This window comes from Panthera tigris, chromosome B2 (assembly GCF_018350195.1).
Source record: "Panthera tigris isolate Pti1 chromosome B2, P.tigris_Pti1_mat1.1, whole genome shotgun sequence".
In the NCBI taxonomy this organism is placed as follows: domain Eukaryota; kingdom Metazoa; phylum Chordata; class Mammalia; order Carnivora; family Felidae; genus Panthera; species Panthera tigris.
Window position 1 is genome coordinate 145,659,043 of NC_056664.1, and position 22,836 is coordinate 145,681,878.

The 22,836-nt window shown below is 37.7% G+C and overlaps 1 protein-coding gene across 7 annotated transcripts in view; it reads left to right on the forward strand.

The window, feature by feature from the left end:
- The window catches only part of QKI (QKI, KH domain containing RNA binding), a 151,508-nt gene that overhangs the window by 45,677 nt on the left and 82,995 nt on the right, over positions 1-22,836 (forward strand). For all 7 annotated transcript variants that reach the window (XM_042987503.1, XM_042987501.1, XM_042987500.1 and 4 more), the window contains exon 3: positions 14,908-15,024. In XM_042987503.1, the coding sequence (XP_042843437.1) occupies positions 14,908-15,024 (117 nt within the window). The remainder of the gene's footprint in view (positions 1-14,907; positions 15,025-22,836) is intronic.

Genomic DNA, 22,836 nt, shown 5'->3' on the forward strand with positions numbered 1-22,836 from the left:
TAGGGGAGTATTACTTGCAAGAAATGTTTTCAGGTGAGGTACAAAGTTTTGTCTATGATTTATCTCATCCAAAAAGTATGTTAGGATCTGATCTGTTAAAATTACTGTTCTGAGGGATTTATCAATCAGTTGCATACCTAATCACTGATATCTAACCTCCATATATCTCTGATCTTGTCCCTGAAATAACCAAAGGAGTATAATACAAAAATTGGAGAGAAATCTGATTCTCAGAGCTATTCATATTCCTTGAACATTGAGGTATTTGTTACATATTAAAGGAAAATTCGAGATACTGATCTTTTGGCCTATCTTGAGGGAGGGAGCGTTGTCCCCTGGTACTGAGTGACGTGGTAACAATCTTCCTGATCCTTACCCTCTTGCCTCCAAAACTGGCAAACAAAATGGGCTCTGGGGGTAGTTGAAGATTGTACCACTTAAGCTTGACCACCCATCTTAGTGCCTGGGTATAGTAGATGACCTAAATTTATTTTATGAGTGAATGAACTCCTATTTATACTTTCTTTTGGTTTGAATTTGAGCTGAAAACTGTAGTTTTTGATGGAACCTGCCTTTACTCTAGGAACATTGCAGTCAAAATTTTTCAACAACTAGCCTTGGAACTAAATTCACTAAATTATTTCATTGGGAAAGCATTACATGTCTTAATAAATTCTTGCCTTTAAAACAGTTTGTAGTTAAATTAGGCACTTCCTGAAATCTGGTTCTCACCTACCATAGAACACTGTTTGTCCCCAGTCCAAAAACAATATCCCTAGCATGAACTTGACCATCTGCATGCTTCATATTGGTGTGATAAGTTTTTCTTTATTATTTGATAAGGAATTGATTGAGCTTTAAAAAAAAATGTATCTCTGTTGTATTCTTTGGGGTTAGAGGACAATGATTGCTTTGATATTCGTTTCTTGCCTTTTTATTTCTGACATTGTATGAAAGCAGTATACATTTGCAATTTTAACAGATTAAAACAAAGGAGAAACCTAAAATTGTAACGTAATTAGAAACACGAAGGCTGAGAAGACCTCAGTATAAAACAGTACAATTTTGGCATCATTCTTTTATTCCAGAACTGTGTGTGGCCAAGTGCTAGGCACCAGATCCAAGAAAAGATGTAACCCTTGCCCTCACAGTACTGTTATACGGTAACAAGGGCCTGAACTGAGGCAGCGAAGTTGAAATAAAGAATAGGGGACAGGTTAAATAATGAAAACCTTTAAGATTTCTTAGTCTATTATATATGGAGGCTAAGAATGAGAGAGGGCTCTGGTAGTGGTACTATTCATTTAAAGTAGAGAACACAGGAGAAGATTTTGTAACAATATTGTAGAGGAACCAAGAGTAACAGATGAAAAACGTACTCTATTAACAGAAAAGAGTAATTAAAAGCCTCTGTAAACTTCGTTGTTCTCCACAGTGTAGGAACATTGAACCAAGGTGGTATAAAAGTTATCACATTTGACTAATAAACTCTGCGCTAAGGAAAAAAAAAAGCTCACTTTAAGAGAGGAATTAATAATTTTCAAATCGTGTGTGAGGTGATAATATTTATGCAGCAAAAGTTAAAAATCAAAGAGCCTTAGATAGTATTCATAATCCATGGTCAGAACTACATATTTAATCTTGTAGACTCATCTTCAGGGTTTGAAGTGACCCTTGTAAGCTCAGTTTGGACTCAAATCATCATATTCTTTTCTTTCTCTCCTTTTTTAAGTTATACATAGTTTTCATTGAAATACGTGGATCGAGTAATGATCACATCAAGATTTTCATTCACATAAAAGGTTCAGTTAAGGTAAAAAGGATGTATACGATGATTGTTAAAGCTGTGATCCCAATGGGTAAAAGATAGATGAAGATACCGGAAGGGTAGGGTGTGGTTATGTAACAGTAGTAGAGTGATGGCATGTTTTGGGATAAGTGGAGAAGAAATGATAAAAACACAATTTGGACTCTAAAAGTAAACTTGAATCTGAAGAGAGTTTTTGTAAACTTCATACCAAACACAGGGAGGAGAAAACTAAATATGGGTTTCTGGTGTGGTTTAGGGTATATCGTTTAAGGTCTTTAGAAGAGAGGCATTATACGAATTAAGTGTCAAAATTCTGTGTTTAATGTAGGTGTAGGATTGGGACTACTTTTGTAACCTCTCACAGATTAAATATTGATGACATGGTAGCTGTCTTTCAAAAGTGTTATGAGGATTAAGTGACTTAATGCACGTGAAGTGCTAAGCATAGAAGCGCCCTCACACCAGAACACTCCGAATAAAACATACCTCAGCGTGTTCAATACCTGAGAAATGTTGAATGGCATCGTCATTGTGCTCATGTTAATAACTTCCGTGTTGAAATGGAAGGTGGAAATAACATTTGTTTTGTTTCTGTGACGTCACTGATTTTGTCATTTGGAATTTATCTTGAATCTCAGGATTATTTTTCTAGAAGCTAAAGAACGAGCGCTTTGGAAAACAAGCATTACTTAACCAATTAAAATCAGAATATGAAGGCAGTGAAAGCCAACAAGACAGTAGTTTTGACAGTGTAAAGTCCAAACTCTTTTACGGGAGGCCCTTAAAAAAGTCCCTAACTACTTTTTAAACCTTTATTTTTGCTGTTACCCTTATGTTTAGACACATAATTCACTGTTCTATGAAAAGTGGCAGGTGCTTTTAATTTTTCTTCCCTGTAACGCCTTTCTCTTTTTCCTTCCCACAAAACATATCAAATCCTCCTCAACACATACTGTTGAGCTCAAGTGTTCTTCCTTCTGTGATTTTGTGTTCTGATTCCTAGAGACAGTTGTCCTCTCCAAAGTGAGGATTTCAGAGCACAGTGCACCCACCCCGCACAGCCCTTATCACATGGTATCCAGTGATGGACGTGTCTCGTGCAGATCATCTCATGGAGTCAGAAAGTAGTACCTGGTCCTTGTTTTGCTTTTAAATCTATAGTGCCTCATGAAGTATATAGCACGTAGAAGAAGCTAATATTTATTCACATTGTTGGATAAATCAGTTAAAAGTGTTCACAGAAATCATATAGTGGTTTTTTTCATTCTCATGGTAAAAAATTACCGAAGAGTTATATGCAGCACAGGAACTCATATACACTTCAGAAATTGCTCAACTTTTATTTTAATTGGTAAAATACTGTTTTCCGAAGCACTTGTTATTTTAGCTTCTAGAAAAACGATCATCTTAGTCACCTGAGTTTGTTTTGAGTGCTTTCAGCTTCTTTCCCAATTATATCTTACACTCAAAGGATGAAGATTTCGTGTAATTTAGGATATACAAATTTATGTGCCACAGTTTCATATTTTGGTTATTACCGGTTACTCCTCCCCCTCTTCACATCTCCTGGTGTAAGTGACTCTTCTTGCGTAGCATTGTGCCACCAACAGAAGATGTTTATAAAGGTCTACTATATGACAGGTTTTATAAAAAAAGCTTCCTGTGATAATGACTGTGTAGCATAAGGAGACTTACTTGCTTATCTAGAATAAGTATGAAGGTAGAAAAGGGATAAGACATTTCTGTCTCCAAAAAGCACAAGACAACTTGGTATATTCAATCTGTTTTTTTGTTTTTGATGTGTGTGTATGTGTGTTTTACACAATGCTGTCATTGATTTTCGCTGAACTTTTGTATCTCTGGCCAGAACCCATGGTTTGAATTGATGAATGAATATGGTTCTGACATGAATATTGGTTGGTTTCTTCATTTGCATTAATGAGTAGATGAATACGAAAATCAAAAAGACGCGTTGAAACTTCATTTGTTCATACGTGACAAGAGCAACTTCTTTGCTGGATTGGATAATGGTTTTTGAATCCTGGAAGAACATTGTGCTGTAGCACACTTTTGATTTAATCTGCATTATTAATTTCTCCTTAACTGCCATAAGTCTGGAGCCAATCACTAGAACAGTAAATCAGACAACTTATCATTCTGTTATTTTAAAATAAAATCAGTTGTGCTACCAAATAACCATGCCTCTTCTTTCATTTTAACACCCTTGCATAAGGTAGGCTTGACTACATTAGAGTTGGTACACTTTTTTTGTTATTTGCTAAGTGAAGGACTTCAACAAATACACATCTGCACTTGTGTTGTCTGCCTACTTTGTCACATATGAGATGCAATGTAAGGTTGTCTGACTAAAATCACCTTATAAGTACCAGACACAATATTTATAAACAGATTATCAACCTCTTGTGCAAAAAGCAGTCCAAAGAAGTGCATGTTCTTTTTTAAATTGTTTTTACAAAATTTTAAGCAGAAATTACTCTTTAACAGCTCCTAGAAGTGTTTCACTGAAATGCTTTTGGAAAGCTGTGTTTTGTTAGTTACCTGTTTTCATAGCGTGTCAGGAAGATTTTCTCTCTAATTGTAGATTTCTTAAAAGGTCGATGTAAAGATTTGCCGTAACACTTTGTTTTGTCATCGCAAAAAATCTGAGCATTTCTATTTAAAATGAAGTGAGGAGCAACTAATAGCATTAGACTGTGTTTGTCACCTCGTCTTTAGAAATTAACATGCCATTTAGCAGAAATATTGGTGAGCCACAGAGAAGGTCCAGACTTAAAACAGTGGGGTTAATGAATGTCTTTTTTCCCTTCTTTCTTGCCCATTTTTGGCCTTTAAAGTTGCAGGTAACTCAGGCTCTTTGAAATGATTTTCTTTGAATGTGTTGTGACATTGTTTTAATTGAATGAAGCTGCAGAAGTAGCATGATAAATCAACACAGAATGAATTTTAATGCAAGGCAAACGATATTAACTCGGAAATTGGTTGCAGTAGACAAAGCAGCTGCTATGATTAATTTTTTCTTATTCTCCACTTACAGCATTTTGAGAAGGATGACCTTGACAGTTTCGATTGTGTTAGAATCCCAGTGGTGTGCACTTCAACACACTCGAGCTGTTGTCTCTTGATTCTTGGGCAGTAGAGATTGGTTCATTTTTCAGCTTAGGAAGATTTTGTTTTGCATGTGTGTTGGTTTTGACTGGTTTTAAGACTCTTTTTTTATTTAGATAATAATTGTATTACTTTGTTGTGGGAGGAGTCTCTGTAATCTTAACACTGTGGTTCTGGCAGAAAAGGTGAAACGAGTAGAAGAGGATGGGCCGAGAAGGGTCTTCTAAGTGTTGGTGTGTTACACACTGTGTGCCAAGCAGTGTGACGAAGGCCACGCATCCAAAACGGTAGGGATTCCTTGTTTGAAGGGCTAAATTACTCCCGTTTACGGTGTATTTTTCTAGACGTTCTTTTCCAAAGGAGTGTCTAGTATATGAGTTGCCTTGGGAGAGGATCTGTACAGAGCACAACTATCACTGAGGGAGAGGAGAGCTGGTAAGACCACTTCTTTTAAAAAGCAGCCAAGGTAACAAACAGAGCAACAGCATTTTCCCAGATTTCACGAGAGCAGCAAGCTTCTTTTTGTCCTCCTCCTCTTCCTTCTTTTTCTTCTTTTTCCTCAACCCTAGTACCTTTCACTCTTTACCACACAGCAGACCTCAGATATTTATTGAGTTGACTTTGAAAATGAAAGCCTATTTTCTGTTGTACTGAAAAATACCCGAACGAAACAAAATGTGGGAGAGTGTCTCTGTTCAGGTTGTTTTGAAGGGCTGAAGGGGGTGAAGTTTTATAGAATCTGTCACTGTGTAAACAGGTAGAGTTAGGAAGTGGCAGATGAGTAGGAGGAACGAAGAGAGGGCCAGGCCCGTCGACAGATTTTCTGTGGTATGCGCCTCGCTTCTCGTCCTCAGACCCTCATACTGATGCATTTTCACCTCATACTGCCCGAAGTTCTGTGAGTTCTAGATCTATTTAGATGAAAAGCAACATCTTTAACAGTGCCATAGACGTCTCTGTTTGTACGGGGTAACAGGGTAATTCAGACCAGCCAGTAAATTTGGAGCCAGTAATTCAGAGCATTTCCAGTAAAATAGGACACGGTACAAAAAACATTTGCTTGAAAACATCAGAGTCCCAGCAAGACTGAGGGCAGATAATTAAGGCTATAAGCCTGGCATTTACGGACCCCTCTCACTGGGTGTGTTTTCGGAATCTGGAGAAGGCAGCTGAGAGGCTCAACCTTGGGGGCAGGAGTTGGGGTCTGTAATCTATCCGCGCGTACTCCTCCACATCCTCAGTCTTTGCTTAGAGGAGAGGAGGGATGCTGATGGGAACGTGCTCTAGGAGTAAAAATGCACCAGAACTTCCCAAGTTCTCACAGACAGTGCACGTCAGCATCAAGTTGCTTTAAGAAGTGACCTTGGATGGTGCTAGTGACAGTGGGTCCCTGGGAGGAGCTGATGTGTACGCCTCCTGGTATAACCTTCTGGAAGAAGGTAACATCATTCTAGGCCTTCTTTCTGTAAGCCCTTTGGTAAGTCCAGTGTCTGGCATACTCTAGCAAATAACCCAATCGCAAGAAGGTAGGATGGCATTAACAAAACATGAGGAAACATCAAAATGATAAAAACAAATCCACAGGGACCTTTGGTATTAGAATTGTCAGACCTAGACTTTGCAAGAGCCATGCTTAGCATGTAGAAGGAGACCAAGGACAAGTTAGAGAAAATGGCAGAGAAATGGGAACTGTAAAAGAAGAATTAAGCTGAAAAGATTAACTGGAATTAAACAGGTTTTCCAGAAGATTAGAAGCATTTGAAGATCGAATTAGTGAATTTGGAAGGTAGCTCAGAAGAAAATACTCAGCATGAAGAGGCAGAGAGAGAGAAAAACAGTGTGATAAATGAAAGAAAACCAGGGAGAAAGTCTAATGTATGTAATTGGGTTTTAGGAAAGAACGGCATAGAAGCAGTGTTTGAGAGGAGTGTGGCTTCAGATTTTCAGACCAAAGCAATAAAGTCACAGATGTATGAAACTGAACCGTAAAATGAAAACCGTTCCTCGGCATGTGGTGGTAACACTTCAGAAAACTAGTGCAGAAGAAATCATAAAAGTAGCAAAAGAAAAAAGAGAGAAAATGTTACTTTCAGAGGAGCCACAGTTAAGACTCGTAGCTCATTTTTCAGAAGCATAACAGGAAAAGGAGACAAGGCAGAGAATCTTAAAGGTGTTGAAAGAAAATAACTGCCGAACTAGAATTCTGTACCCACCAAAAATCAGACCTGTTCAGATGAGGACACACTGAGAAGCTAGGCTACCAGAAGATGCTCACTAAAGGAAATGTGTAAGGATGTTTTTTAGGAAGGAGAAAAGTGATCCTCAGAAAACAAGATACTTCAGAAAGGAATAAAGAGCAATGAAAATGGTAAATGTATGGGTGAATATAAATGCATATTATCTGTATAGAGTGAAAAATCTGTTGACTTAAAAGTATACCTAAGTTTTGAAAAACAGCTAATGGCATATAAACTGGATTGGAATAAGTGAAGTGAAATAGGCTGGGGTCCTTGCGTTGTATTGGAAAAGGGTGAAAGTACAAAGTAACATTAGTGTTTGATAATTTGGTGATGCATGTTTGGGGTAAACAAGCATGTAACAGAGGCTAATAGAAAGGAACAATAAAAATGAGAAAACACGTTCATTTGCATCTGTGTCCCTGCTCAGCCCCGCCCCACCCCACCCCGAAGGAAGACGGAAAAATAGAAAGGAATATAAAAGAGGTCATGCGTGTACGAAGCACTTAGTAAGATGCTAGGTACAAATCACATACTGTAAATGGGCTGTTAGTAAAAATCCAGAATTTGCAAGAGGGGGTGAAAAAACAACTCATCTAGATGCTTTTCGTAAAGAAGTCCTGTGTAATATAAGGCTAACCAAAGATTGAAAATAATCAGATCAAGAAAGATACACTATGAAAAACTAAACAAGAAAAAATTTTTTACCTCTGAATATCAGGCTTAGTGGCAGAAGGTATTATTGGAGATAGAGGGCCACTTCATAATGACAAAAGGCTGTAATAATTTAAAGTTGTATATATCAAATAACACAGCCTCTAAACATATAAAACCAAAATGGACAGAACTACAAGGAGGAATAGACAAAAAGTAAATCATGGAGGAATTCCTTTTTTTTTTGAACACCCATGGAATGTTTAGAAAAGTTGACCAAATGTTACGCTGCCAAGTCTGAACAAACAATGCAGGACTGACATGCTGCACGGTATGTTTTCTGATTATCATGTAGAAGTTAGAAATCCGTAACAGATAATTAGGAAATCTCATCATTGAGATAAGAAAAACATTTAAATATTCAGTAGCTACTATTTGACCTGAATGATAATGGAAATACTATATATCAAAACTTTAGGTTGTGGCTAAAGCCAGTTTAGGGGACTACTTGAAAGCTTTAAAAATATATCTATGTTAGGAAAGAAGAAGGTGCAGTAAACTAAGAATCCATTTCAGAAAGCTGAGAAAACAGCAGATTAAACCCAGAGGAAGTAGAAGGAAGGAGGTCATAAAGCCAAGAGTAGAAATCAATTAAATACAAGGAACCACCCAAGGAAGAGAGTCCTTGTATCAGTTGGCTCTTGTGACATTGTAATAAGCTACCCCAGCAGCTTATGTTAAAGCCACTGTCATTTATTTAGCTCCTCCTTGTTTCTCTTCTGCAGGCTGGGCCTTGAGGTAGGGTTCAGAGCAGTTCTTCTGGTCTGCGTCTGTAGTCACCTGTAGGTCAGCTAGGCAGTTCTGCTTCTACGCGTCGTCTGGCTATGGGCTGGGACACTGGTGGTGACAGGGTCGCTTGTCTTTCATTCTCCTTCTCCTGTAGGTTAGTCTGAGCTTGTTTACGTGGGAGTAATAGTGTTCTAAGAGAGTAAATGCACATTAGACTGAGGTTTAGGTTTTTAGCGCGAATGTCATTCTTTCCTCTATGTTGTACTGGAAAGCAAGTCACAGTGCTAGCCCAGAGTCGAGGGGTGCGAGGAACTGAGTTTACACTGCAGATGGCCTAGATATCTTTAGAGGCTAAAGGGTAATTGTGGCCATTTAATGTATTTCTTTCGTTTTTTGGAGAGCACGAGCAGGGGAGGGGCAGAAAGAGGAGGACAGAGGATCTGAAGGGGGCTGTGCACTGACTGGTCGGGTGGCGGCAGAGAGCCTGTTGTGGGGCTCGAATTCCTAAACCGCGAGATCATGACCTGAGCCAGAGTCGGGCATTCAGCTGACTGAGCCACCAAGGTGCCCCTGTGGCCATTTTTTAAAGCCAGTCTATCCCAGTCAGCGAAAGCAAAGATCTATTTTTTGAAAAGCCTGGAAGATTGGTAAGAAGGAAGACATAGCTAACCGGTCAGGAGTGAAAGGGGAGCCGTCATGATAGATCCTGTAGGTATTGAGAAGAAAATTAGACGTAAGCTTTACATCAGTGAATTCGAAAGTTTAAACAACATGGGCATATTTCGAGGTAAATACAAGTTACCACAATTGACATATGAAAGGTGGAAAATCTGAATTAAAGAACTGAATCCATAATTTAAAACCTTGCTCAGAGAAAAACACTAGGCCCAGGTTGTTTCACCATTGATTTAACATTTGAGGAATAAATAACATGTCTTCTACAAGGCCATCCAGAGAGTAGAAAAGGAGGGAATAGGAATACATCTCAACACATTTTGAGGCCAGAATAACCTTGATGATACCAAAACCCACGAAGCATATCATGAGAAGGGAATGTTAGAAACCAATTCCATTTATGGATGTAAATTTTAAAAAATCGGAGTGCTAGCAAACTAAACCTAACAACTTATTAGAAGGATAATGCATCAAGATCAACTTGAGTTTATTTTAAGCATGTAAAGGTTGTTTAACATTTGATAATTGATTGTAATCCACTGCACTAACAGAATTAAAGGGAAATATAGGGTTGTCTCAATAGATGGTAAAGAAATGTGATAAATTTAAACATCCGCTCCTGATGGGAAAAAAGAAAAACAAAACAAAACTTCATGGGGCTCCTGAGTGGCTCAGTGCATTGAACATCTGACTCTTGATTTCGGCTCAGGTCACGATCTCATGGTTTGTGGGATGGAGCCCTGCGTCGGACTCTGTGCTGAGCGTGGAGCCTGCTTAAGATTCTGTCCGTCTGTCTCACTGTCTTTCTCTCTCACTCTCCTCCTTTGCCCCTCCCCCTGCTCTTTCTCTCTTCTCAAAATAAATAGATATTAAAAAAAAAAAAAAAACTTCAGCAAACTAGGGAATAGAGGGATATTTTGTTAATCTGGTGACGTGTATCTACAAAAAGTCTGCAGATTTCTTCAGACTTTATGGTGAACCGTTGAAAACTTTATTTTTGAAATCTGGAACAAGAAAAGGATGATAGACTCTTCTTTGGCTTTGAACTCAAGTTGTATTGGCCAGTGCCATATGGTTGGAGAGGGTATGTAACAGTCACTGTTCGCAGGTGATAGGTTTGTTTGTCTGAAGAATCCAAAAGTACCTACAGAAAAAGGATGAGAATTGACAATGAAGAAAAAAAGCTACCGGATAGAAGATTTAATATAGAAAAATCAAGTATGTGTTCATATTATAGAAACAAAAATGAAAAAATATATACAGTAGCAAAATTGAACTCCCAAATATCTAGGAATAAGTCTGATAAAAATGAGTAAAGTCACAGTAAAAAAAAAAGCCTTATATTCTTGAGAGAAATTCAAGAAGACTTGACCGAATGAAGAAATTATAATGTGCTCATGATTTTGACACCTCTGTTATAATATCTCAAAGGTATTGCCAGTATAATTTCAGAAATTGACCAACTGGTTTTAAAATCTGTATGGACAGAGAAAGACAGATACCATATGTTTTCACTGCTATGTGGATCCTGAGAAACTTAACAGAAGACCATGGGGGAGGGGAAGGGGGGGAAAAAAAAGGGTTAGAGAGAGAGGGAGCCAAAACACAAGAGACTTAAAAACTGAGAACAAACTGAGGGTTGATGAGGGGTGGGAGGGAGGGGAGGGTGGGTGAGGGGTACTGAGGAGGGCACCTGTTGGGATGAGCACTGGGTGTTGTATGGAAACCAATTTGACAATAAATTTCATATTAAAAAATAAATAAAATCCGTATGGAAACACAAAGGGCAATAGCCTAGATACTCTTAGGAGCAAGGTGGACTGTACTGTGTATCAAGATTTATTATAAAGTTACAATACATAATATAGTGTTGGTGTTTTTTGTTTTTAATACGGTATGAATTTTCTTTTCTTTTCTTTTCTTTTCTTTTCTTTTCTTTTCTTTTCTTTTCTTTTCTTTTCTTTTCTTTTTTTTTTTTTTTTTTAAGTAGGCTCCACACCAAGCATGGAGTCCAGTGCAGGCCTTGAATTTCATAACACTGGACTGGAGCTGAGATCAAGAGTCGAATTCTTAATTGACTGGGCCACCTGGGTGCCCCAATACAGTGCGATAGTAAAGCAAGGATAAACAAATAGATTAATAAAAGAGAGAACTCAGAAATAGACCCAGGTATATATAGATATTATTTATGAGAATGATGGCACTATAGACTAATTGGAAAAGGATAGTCTTTTCAATAAAATGTGCTAGAACAATTGGGTGTCCATGTGAGGTAAAGAGAAAAAGCTGTACCATCACAGACATTAATTCCTGGTGACTGTGGGCATAAATGTGAAAGAACAATAAAGCTTCTAAAAGTTAATACAGAAGGATATTTTGATGATCTTAGGATGGGGAAAGACCTCACTAACCATGAAAAGAAGACTGATCAGTTGAGCTACATTAAAATGAATTCAGTCTGGTTAAATTTAGTTATACAACACCATTAAAGAACAAGGAGGCAAGCCACAGGATGGGAAAAGGTATTTGCTATAAATGTAACCACAAAGTAGAAATTGATTAATAAAATGAAAAAACGCAATAGAAAAATAGTCTAGAAACTTCAAGTGTGCATCAAAAAAAAAAAAGTATAGACAATAAAAGCATTGTCCACAGGATTGGACGATAAACATAAAAAAAAAAAAAAAAAGATAAACTTTCCTAGTAATCAGGAGAATGCTAATTCAGATACTCAGCAAGTGCACCAGAATGGCTAAAATAAAAAACATTGGTAATAGGAAGTGCTAGAGAGGAAATGGATCAAAAAAAATTCTTCTTCTCTTCTTTTGGGAATATGAATGTATGCAGTCCTTTTAGAAAATAGTTTAGGACTGTGTAATAAAGGAGTTCTCTTTGGATATTATCTTCTTTACCAAAAGTCTTTTCCCTCAAGGGGTGCTCCCTTGTCCTGGTGCTTTATTTGGTACTATCTGTTTCATGTTAGCCTTCTCAAGTCTTTTTTGAACCTGCTTTGTCTATTCTTAATTGGAGTACGAAGCACTGAACATTGGAGTTAGGAGCTTACATGTTCGTGAACTGGGCTCCCCCACTGCAAGCTTCAGTTGGAAGTGATCGCCTGAAGTGTCAACCTTTAGGAAGGTAGCCACATGCTGTTCTTGGAGACAAAGTTTACAAAAACCTGCAAGTTAGGACCCTGTTTGTTGTTGTTCTGCATATCATCTCCATCTTCTCTTTCTGGTTTTCTGCAGAGCTCTGTGTCTGAGTGTTAATTAAGTTTCTCTGGAGTTCTGTAAGGCAGATTTGCTATGGATCATATCCCCTTCTGTGGACATTCTAAGCTGAGTATTTGATGGAGGGCCTGAGGTTTCCGAAAGTGAGTTTGTAGTGGACTTGGTGAGGCCGTTCGTCGTCCACTATGCGCCAGACCTTGTATCGAACCTTTTGTATGTATCGTGTTGTGCACACATCTGCTCCTCGATGCAGCTCTGCTAGGTGGTGTCCTCTCCATTATGTAATTGAGGCTTATTTGATGGGACTTTCAAATTCCTAGTGATTGTTAGTATTGCAGCTTGGGTACCAGTTGGGATGTATGTGCTTTTGGAGTTTTTAAAACAATCACGGTGTAGTTCTTGAGTTTCTTCAAATCGGAGATGCGTTGTGAAAATGGGTGGCGACGGGTTGATGTTGACGAAAGGGGCAGATGAAGTACTATACGCCAAGGAACTAGGAAAGGATAAGGGGTTTTATTTCAATATGAAGGCAAATTTCAGAATTGGGGATCTTGTAGAGCCAGATTAAGTGCTTCCAGGATCAGTCTGTGAGTCTTAACTTGGGGTAGAAAAGGTTTATCAAAATGCCCTGATGGAAGGGGGCTTTCTCCCAGCTGTCTTTGCTTTGTATTTCACTTGTAAGATGTGGCAGTGTTAGTGAGCAGCTTAGTGAGAGAACGTGAAAAGCCACAGGAGTACAGAAGATTGAAGAAGTGCCTTGGCTTCCTGAGCCCTTAGAGCAGTGAATGCTCCATATCACTTGTATGTAATGATCTACTAATAGTAGGATCAAATGCAAGAGAAAAGTAGGAAGCTGTAAACATAAGAATTGGTACTTATTTGGCTAAATAAATAAATAAAAACCACTGTGGGTTTTGTGGAATTGATGCTATTCATGTTTGTTTGTTTTTGTTTTTTTTTGTCTTCCGTGCAGTTGACATGTGAATGAGGAAATTTTACTTTCCAGTATTCCGAGACCATCTGTGCTTCCCATTGGCCTTTGTACTAGAAGTTTCTGTGTGTTTAGGGGAGTTTCTAGTGAGGGATGGCAATTATTTATACAGTTATCTTTATCACTGTCCTATTTATTAAGGCTCCTGTCAAAACTAGTATAAGTTAAAGTTAGAAATGAAAAAAAAAATAAGGGTACAGACATAAAATTGTGCATACAATATTATATACTCTCAAGACTGAAATCCTAAGGGGTGCCTGGGTGGCTCAGTCAGTTAAGCATCTGACTTTGGCTCAGGTCATGATCTCCCAGCTCGTGGGTTCGAGGCCTGCGTCAGGCTCTGTGCTAACAGCTCAGAGCCTGGAGCCTGCTTCAAGATTCTGTCTCCCTCTCTCTCTCTCTCTCTCTCTCTGTCCCTCCCCCACTGGCGTGCATTCTTTCTTTCTTTCTTTCTTTCTTTCTTTCTTTCTTTCTTTCTTTCTCTCTCTCTCTCTCTCTCTCTCTCTCTCTCTCTCTTTCTCAAAGTAAATAAACATTAAAAAAAACATTTAAAAAAAGACTGAAATAGTACAGGGTGAAACCCAAATTTGGCCATTGCTGTTATGGCAGCCAACCCAAAACTACAACTCTCTCTAAATAGTTGCTTTGGAGAAAGTATTACTTTTCTTGTTAGATAAATGAGAGCAGAATTTTTCCAAAGAATCTCTGTAAAAAATGCAATTACTATTTAACATGATGTACAATTCCCTGAATGCCAACATTACAGAGTTTTGTAGAAGGCATTTGTATTCATGGGTGGCATCTAAGAGTTTGTCAAACTTTTTAATATACTGTACTCTGGTTTAAATGACATGTTGATGGACAGTTTAGTATAGCACCTGTTTACATAGATCATGTTGTTCCTAATTTATAATTTGTGTTAATACATATGAAACTTCCTTGCTGAACAATGAGCTCTTGTAATTATACCCTTAAACTGTGCTAGAAATTCATAAGTACTGTAAGGCTTTATTTCATCTTAGTATTAAAAATATTTAACTTGAGGGACGCCTGGGTGGCTCAGTTAGTGGAGCATCTGACCTGGGCTCAGGTCGTGATCTCACGGTTCATGGGTTCGAGGGCCTCCCCCCAAACACACACACACGTCGGGCTCTGTGCTGACAGCTCAGAGCCTGGAGCCTGCTTCGGATTCTGTGTCTCCTTCTCTCTCTGCTCCTTCCCTGTGTGCGCGTGTATGAGCACTTGCTAGCTCTCTCTCAAAAATAAATAAGCTTAAAAAAAAGGTTTTTTTAAAATATTTAACTTGACAAAGTAAAAATGTATTTTAAAATAATTGTAAGAGGTATAAATTCAAGCAAGTGAATAATATATGGTGACTATTTTGTTTCTTTCCAGTTTAATTTTGTTGGAAGAATCCTTGGACCTAGAGGACTTACTGCTAAACAACTTGAAGCAGAAACAGGATGTAAAATAATGGTCCGAGGCAAAGGCTCAATGAGGGATAAAAAGAAGGTAAGTCCAAGGGGGCAAGTCTTTATGTGATAATATACTTATATTTTTGCATTAAAGTACCCAGATCTTCCGTGCATAAAGCACTGAAAATCATTTCATATCTTAAACCTTTGAACTTTTTAAAGGGGTTGTCACAATTTTTTCTTGTGGATTATCATGAGTTTTCATTTAGCCAACCAAGGTATCACTCAGGCCATCATGTTAACTTACTTTGGTATCTATAGTTGAAAAGCTGCCACATTGGAAATTAGTCACACTGTGATGTTATATATATAAAGACACATCATTAAAAGTTAAAAAAAATCTAAAATGCTTCTTTTGATGAGATTTAAGTGAATGATGAAGTGATCTCCCAGATCGCTAGGAGAGCTACTAAACAGAAAAAGAAAGCTATAAGTAACTATATGATACTCATTTTGGTTTTCACCAACATTTTGTGTTGATTGTAGGTTTATTTGACGTTTTACTTTAAAGTATATTATTCCTGTTTTCTGTTTTTTGGGTTTTTTTTCCTTTTCTCCTTCCACCTCTTGTTCTGCTAATTTAATGAATGAATACCTAACTATCTACTTTAAATACTATTTTTAGGAAGGTTTTCTTTGCCTAGTTTTCTGTTACCCAATGAAACTATTAGTCTGGGTACTTTTGAATGTCTGTTTTAAAAAATGTTTTACTGATTTTTTAAAAAAATAACATATTTTTAAAACATTCCACATATAAGCGAAATCACATGGTATTTGTCTTTGACTTTTTTCACTTAGCAAATATCTTCTAGGTCCATTCATCCGTGAAACTAATGTAAGACTATATGAGAATTATTTTCAGTTTAAAAGGAAGAAAACCCTGATCCGATTGCCAAATACTAAATGTACTGTTGTGGAGGGTATTATTTTTTAAATATATTGCCTTGAAAGGACTCTCAAGTGATAGGCCTGTAGTCAGATTATGTTGGAGCATGTGCATTGAGCCACTTTGTGAAGCTTAAGGAACAAACACCAGATTTACGAGATATTCTGACTTCATTCTGATGTGCTTTTCTGACCTGCCACCTCGTTTCATTTACTCTCCCGCTACCTGAATGCATGGGAATCCTTGACTCTCCTTGGAGACAAATAATTACCTCATAGTTAAGTTGGGGGTGGGTGAAGTCCTCGATAATACTGATTATCTTTAAATTTTATTATATGTAACTGTTCTTGTCAGCTGAGTTTACAGATCCTTTGAGGCAATTGTGTGAATTCTCCTTCAGAATATTTAAATGTTGTATTTAAAATAGTTTACTGTATTACAATCTTCAGCAACACTTCAGCATATTTTTAGTTAGCCGAGTTGCAATCTTATATTGCCATGCAGTTTGGTTTTCCGTGTTTGCACTTATCGTTGTATTGGCATTGGCCTTATTAAGCGATGCTAATTTAAGACCCATGGAACAATAAAACGAAATCGACAATTGATACAGAAATAAATGTTTACCAAAAGATTAGTGTACCTATCAGTTAAACAAGTTATTCTATAAATATGTGAAAAAATGTGTTTTCCCCTGTCCTGCCTCTGTTAATTCCCTACTAAGGGCCCTCCCCTTCTCCACTCATACACGCAGAGACACCAAGGGTTCGAGCTTGGAAATTGCATAATGAGACATCATGAATTCTATTTTTGATTCAGGTTGAAATTTTAGAACATATTCTGCCATTTTTGGCAGGAGAACAAAATGGTTAAGAGACTGAGCTTTGTGACCAGATTGCTTAGGTTCGAATCTTGGTTCTGTCCGTTAGTAGCTTTGTGACCTTGGACAAATTACTTAATCTCCTCATGGTGTATAAAAATGGGAGTAGTAGTAAGGTGATTGTGAGGGTTAAATTAGTTGTAAAGCACTTAGAACAGCGTTTTGGATCATAGTAAGTGATCGATTAATGTTAATGATTGTTCTTAATAAATGTTATCTTAACACCATTACAGTAGTGCCCCTTATTCATAGCTGGTACATCCTGAGACCCCCTTTGGAGCCTGAAAATGCAGATGGTACTGAACCCTATATATATTCTGCCTTTTCCTGTACATACATACTGATGATAAGTTTAATTTATAAATTAGGCACAGAAGGGTATTAACAATAATAATAGAACAATTATAACAAGATATTATAATAAAAGTCTTGTGAATGTGGTCTCTCTCCCTCTCTCTTATAGTATCTTATTATACTGTGCTCACCATTTTGCTGTTGTGATATGATAAAATGCCTACGTGATGAGATGAAGTGAGGTGAATGATGTAGAGATTGTGACGTTAGGCTACTATAGATCTTCTGATGATGAGATAAAAGGAGGATCATCTGCTTCCTGACTTCGGTTGCCCCATGGATAGCTGAAGGGGCCGAAAGCAAAGCTGCAGATAAGGGGAGACGGCTGTAGTTGGATAGTGCATTTTTAAGCTGAAACTCTTATGCTGCATCAAGGTGAAAGGAATGCCACATTTTTTTAAGCTTTGGAAATGACAGATACTTCTTTGTAGTTTTGTAACCTTTGAGTATCCCGTATTCTCATGGCTTTTCTGTTCTTTTTCCTCTGGTGGTTGGTGCATCCATATTCTGCATTGTCCACATTCTTAACCACAAGTAGAAGCAGTTTCCATATTTTATTTATTTTTAATCTGTACTGTTGGCTACCAAAATTAAAAAAAAAAAGCTTATAGATTACACATAATGAATGCAAGGATAACAATAATAAAGGCACCAAAAAATTTTGGCTCCAGGTTATTATTTTAGTTTTATTAAAATGGTACAGATGAACATACTTGAAATTAGTTTGAATGACTATCATATATTTGATACTGGTATGTGAAGCCTGTGGAGAACTTATGCACGGATTTATAATACCAGGAGTATCTTCTATAATTTTAATGTAAATCTACACGTAATTAATTGTTAACCAAATCATTTTGGTTTATACAGTAGTTACTGTATTCCTTTAGCTCTTAAAAATGTTAATAAAAGTAAAGTCAAAATGGAAAGTGCTGTCATTTATTGCTTGGCTATTATTTTGAGAAAATCTGACAAACAGATGGAGACAAAAAGTAGTATTGATGTTAATACTCCTTTGTACTAGGCTGATTGAGGTGTATTTCAGGTGTTTCAAAGGGAAAGCCATTTGGCTTCAACCAATTTATATAAAAGCCGAGAAAGCTGGAAAATCTTAATTTACTGGTTGCCTAAAATATGATGGAAATGCTGTTTGCTGATCTATATCCTTCACTAGACTGGTAAACTCAGTGAAGGCAAAACATGTCTGTTTTATGGAATACGTCCCTGGTGTTTGATGAGCACCTTGGTACAGAGTAGGACCTGGAAAAAAAAAATCTGAGAAAGGAATGAATGTTTAGTTTAGGTAATAAATGAAAGGCATAGATGTCCCCCACCCCCACCCCCACCCCCGACCCCACCACGTCCCCGTAAAAGAATTTGTAAATAGAGAAAATTGTAAACCCTATGTGCTTTTAAGTTTTGGGGCAAGATCAGCAGTACCGTATCATGTAAGCTGCCGGTTTTAAGCAAGGGAGTGAATATGCCACTTTAATTTTTATTCTCTTGGATTGGTGTTATTGACGGGAATTCAAGTTATTGACAGGAATAACAGCATTGAGTTTTGCGTGTAAATACCCAGTGGAATGGTCCTGGGTAAACCCCATGGAACCTAGGAGCAGGAACTGTGGTGAGACTTCATGAGAGACGGTGACCAGAGCTTGGAAAGCTTGTCTGTTTCAGCCAGCATAGGGCAGTGCTTCTCTGTAGCAAGCCAGCTATACCTCTGTCTCTGAGTAAATGTATGGTGTCAACAAGTGGAAACCACTAGTTTTATGGAAGTTCTTGGGATTTATACAATATCAAGCATTATTCTCAGTATTGTACATGCATTTGTTTTAATTAATCTGAGGTTTCCTCCCCATAACTTCTACTTGTAAGTTGATTATTTTTTCTATCATTTTAATTTGTTTTACATTGTTACGTTAGTTTCGGGTATATAGCATAGTGGTTCAGCAATACTGTAACATCACCAGGTGCTCATTACAGCAGATGCACTCCATAACCCTGAATCCCCTGTTTAACCCAGTCCCCCACACCTCTCAGCTCTCTGGTAACGATCAATGTGTTTTCTATAGTTAAGAGTCAGGTTCTTGGTTGCTCTCTCTCTTTTTCTCTTTGCTTGTTTGTTTCTTAAATTCCACGTGGGTATGAGTGAAATTCTATGGTATTTTTCTTTCTCTGATTTATTTTGCTTCCCATTATTGTCTTTAGCTCCATCCATGTCATTGCAAATGGCAAATTTTCATTCTTTTTTATGTCTGAATGATATTCCGTTATGCGTACATATATACACACACGTTATATAAAGTATATATTATGTGTGTGTGTTGACACCATATCTTATTTTATCCATTCACCAATCAGTGGACACTTGGGTTGCTTCCGTAATTTGGCTGTTGTAAATGATGCTACTGTAAACATAGGGGTGAATGTATCTCTCTGAAATAGTGTTTTTGTATTCTTTGGGTTAGTACTCGGTAGTGAGATTGCTGGACCATAGGGTGGTTCTATTTTTAAGTTTTTGAGGGACCCCTATACTGTTTCCACAACGGCTGCAGCAGTTTGCATTCCCAGCATCAGTGCAAGATGGTTCTTTTTTGTCACATCCTTGCCAACACCCATTGTTTCCTGTGTTGTTGATTTTAGCCATTCTCACAGGTGTGAGGTGATCTGAGTTTTATTGTTCCTATTTTGTAGATGAGGAAATTGAGGCTCAGGGAGGTTGAATAATTTACCAAAGGTCACATGCCAAAAAGTGGCAGTCCAGACTCAACCCACAGCCCGTATTCTATTCTGTGGTGTACTTCTTCCTAGTTAGGAGCCATTTCTGAGGGCAATAGCAGCTTCAGAAATAGTAGAATTCAAATATGGAGTACTTCTACGTGTCGACTGTGAAGTTAATATGAATATATTTTGTGAAACTTCTAATCTTTTTGGTTTTTTCCTCAGGGATAATCTATTTTGAAATTTTGTTTTTATGTATCATTCCCCTGATTTTCGGAAACTCTTTAGGAAGGATTTAATCCCATTTTCTGGTAGAAAACTATGTAGTTGAGCATATTAGAAGTTTTAAAGACGCAATTTTTGGAAAAGAAAGTGACTTTTGGTAGTTTTCCCATTGATGTTGCAGAGGAGCCATGTGGAGAGCCCTGGGAAAAAATGTTTTTATGTTATAGGGAATGGGTTCACCTTCAAAAAACAGAGGTGGCAGTCAGCTGGTTTCCAGTGTAGCAGATGAAAACATGTGAGTCATTAAAAAAGAAGAGTGTTTTGTGCATAATGAGGTACTTGATATATTATTGTGGAGTGATCGTTATTAAAGTGGTAAATGAAGTTCACCTTTGGGAGTCTTTGTGAGTGGTCATTGTAGGTGACACTCTGGGAATTTGTCTCGTCAACATCCATTAGCTGTTCGCTGGGAGCTTCCCTGTCATAAACAGGTGGGCACTGAGTAGCCATGCTTGTGTTTCTGTCCCACTCCCACCCCTTAGCCAGAAATGTTGATGAGTGAAATGTCTACGGTTGATCAAAGCCAGGTTAGTTGAATATTGTCTATTCTGGGAATTTCCATTGAGATCCTCGTTAGAGCTCTTTGCTTGAAATGAAAGGATGTGCCCTTAAGGGATCAGATGGCCGTTCTCGGGCTGCTAGTAACTGTGACCAGATGGCATCAACCGCTTTTGCAGTCTGTGCGGTGTCTTCCTCAGATCCTGCAGAACTCCAGAACATAGCTTAACTCTTCTCACAGGGTTAGAGGCCTGAAGAGGCGAGGTAACCTCTGCAGTCCCCGCTTTGTAACCGATGACGGCGGTAATTATGAACGCGTATCGCACCGGACATTCACATTGAACTACGCAAATCATTCTCCTCAGAGTATAGGTTTTGAATTTAAAATCTGATCAATCTGCAGTAAATTTTCACTTTTTTAATTTTGTTTCTAACTTTTGTTTACCAAATATATTTGACCATTGTCTTGTTTTTAAGAGATGTTCCTATAACTGCTTGAGGCTCTGCAGTGTTTTATGGAACATGATTTATGGAATGTTGTTAGAGAGGCGTATTGTATAGTTGTAAGCATAAGTAGAATTTCATAACATTTTTACATTCTTTTCATACACATTGTAAATTTTTCTGTTATCTCTACTTTATTTCTTATGGTTGACGTATATTTTAATTTTAATTACTTAGTTAATATATGATATTTTTGGAAAGGTTTAAAGGTACAGATAGTCTTGAAAAAAAAATTAAAGGCACCTGGTTCTGTCCGTCTGGAGACCACCGTGTGGACAGTGTGGGCACATCTTGTAGATCGTTCTTCATGCAGTTACATACACGTTCACATGTGTTCTAGAACATGAATCATATTAGACGTGATGCTTCATAATTAGCATTTTCTTCAGCACCTCCACCCTGTCCTGTCATTTCACTAAGTAGTTGAGCTTTATAATGTCTAAGACTTTGTGCTGGGCAATAGGAAGGCACGTTTATAAAGGACGTTTCAAGGCAGTATGGATAACGGTATGCAAAGATGCATTTTCTTGATGGGGGGGGTGCTTTGACTTTTATTCTTAGGAAAGATGTCACTACTATCCCAACACTTGCAAAGAGATCAAATTAATACAGTTTTTTGGTTCCCATACTAACGTGGCTGTGATGGACAGTGACATAACATCAAGTACAAGCATGGTTCCTGACAACTTGTATTAATGATCTTGTTGAATACTTGGCTTTTTGACAACCTTTAGCATAGGTATAGTTGTTGTTTTTTTAACTTTTCATCATGGCTACTTTTAAGTAGTAATTACCCATCACCCAGTGCCAGCATTGCCCACCTCCTTCTAGTGCCCTCACTCCTCCATGGCTCTTCTTCCCCCTTCTGCATGCCATATAATTTCGGGAGCATAGTCCAGATGTAATTTCATCTCTAAATATTTTATTATGTTTTCCTAAAATAGCAGGGCTCTTAATGTTGTGGTGTTTATGCTTTTCTTTATCACTAGAAATTTTCTTTATGTTTTCAAATATTTATCAGTGTTCATAGTACCCCCTTGTGTCATAAATGTCTTTTTAAGAAAATTGGGTGGCATCCAAGTGAGGGGCGTATACATTGTAGTTAATTGATAGATTGCTTAAGACATTCTGTCCCTCAGCCCCATTTTGCCGCCTTGAAGTTTGTCGAGGGACTGACTTATTCTAAATGATTCCTATGGATTTTGCTGATTGCGTGGTGGTGTTTAGCACTGATCTCTGTCCTCTGTATTTTTTGGTAAGTTGGTAGCAAGAAAGGTTTAATCAGATTCAGATCTCTTGCTTTCCCTCCCTCATTTCCTTTCTTCTTTTTGAAAGAGTATTTCACAAGTAGTGTGGTGATGGTGGGTTTTTTAGTCCCTTTACTTCAGTAGGAGTTGCAAAATAGTTGTATCTTATTTCATTAATATTAGCTAGATTCACTTTTACAGGAAAGGCTAGATAAATGCTCTTACTAGTTTTAAAATAGTTGGTTCCTAGGAATCCTTCGAAGGTACAGAATGAGGGTTTTTTGTTTGTTTCCTTTTTGAATATCATTATGAATGCATAAGCTGTTTTGATGTGTTTCAGTTCGTTGCAGTTAGTGTTTTTTAATGAGCATGTTGTTTGGCCATTGGGGCCGCCTCAAGTTCACTTCTAAGCCCTTCTGACACTACCCCGTGGTTGGGGCAAGTAACTTTGCTTTCTCGTGTGATAATGATAGT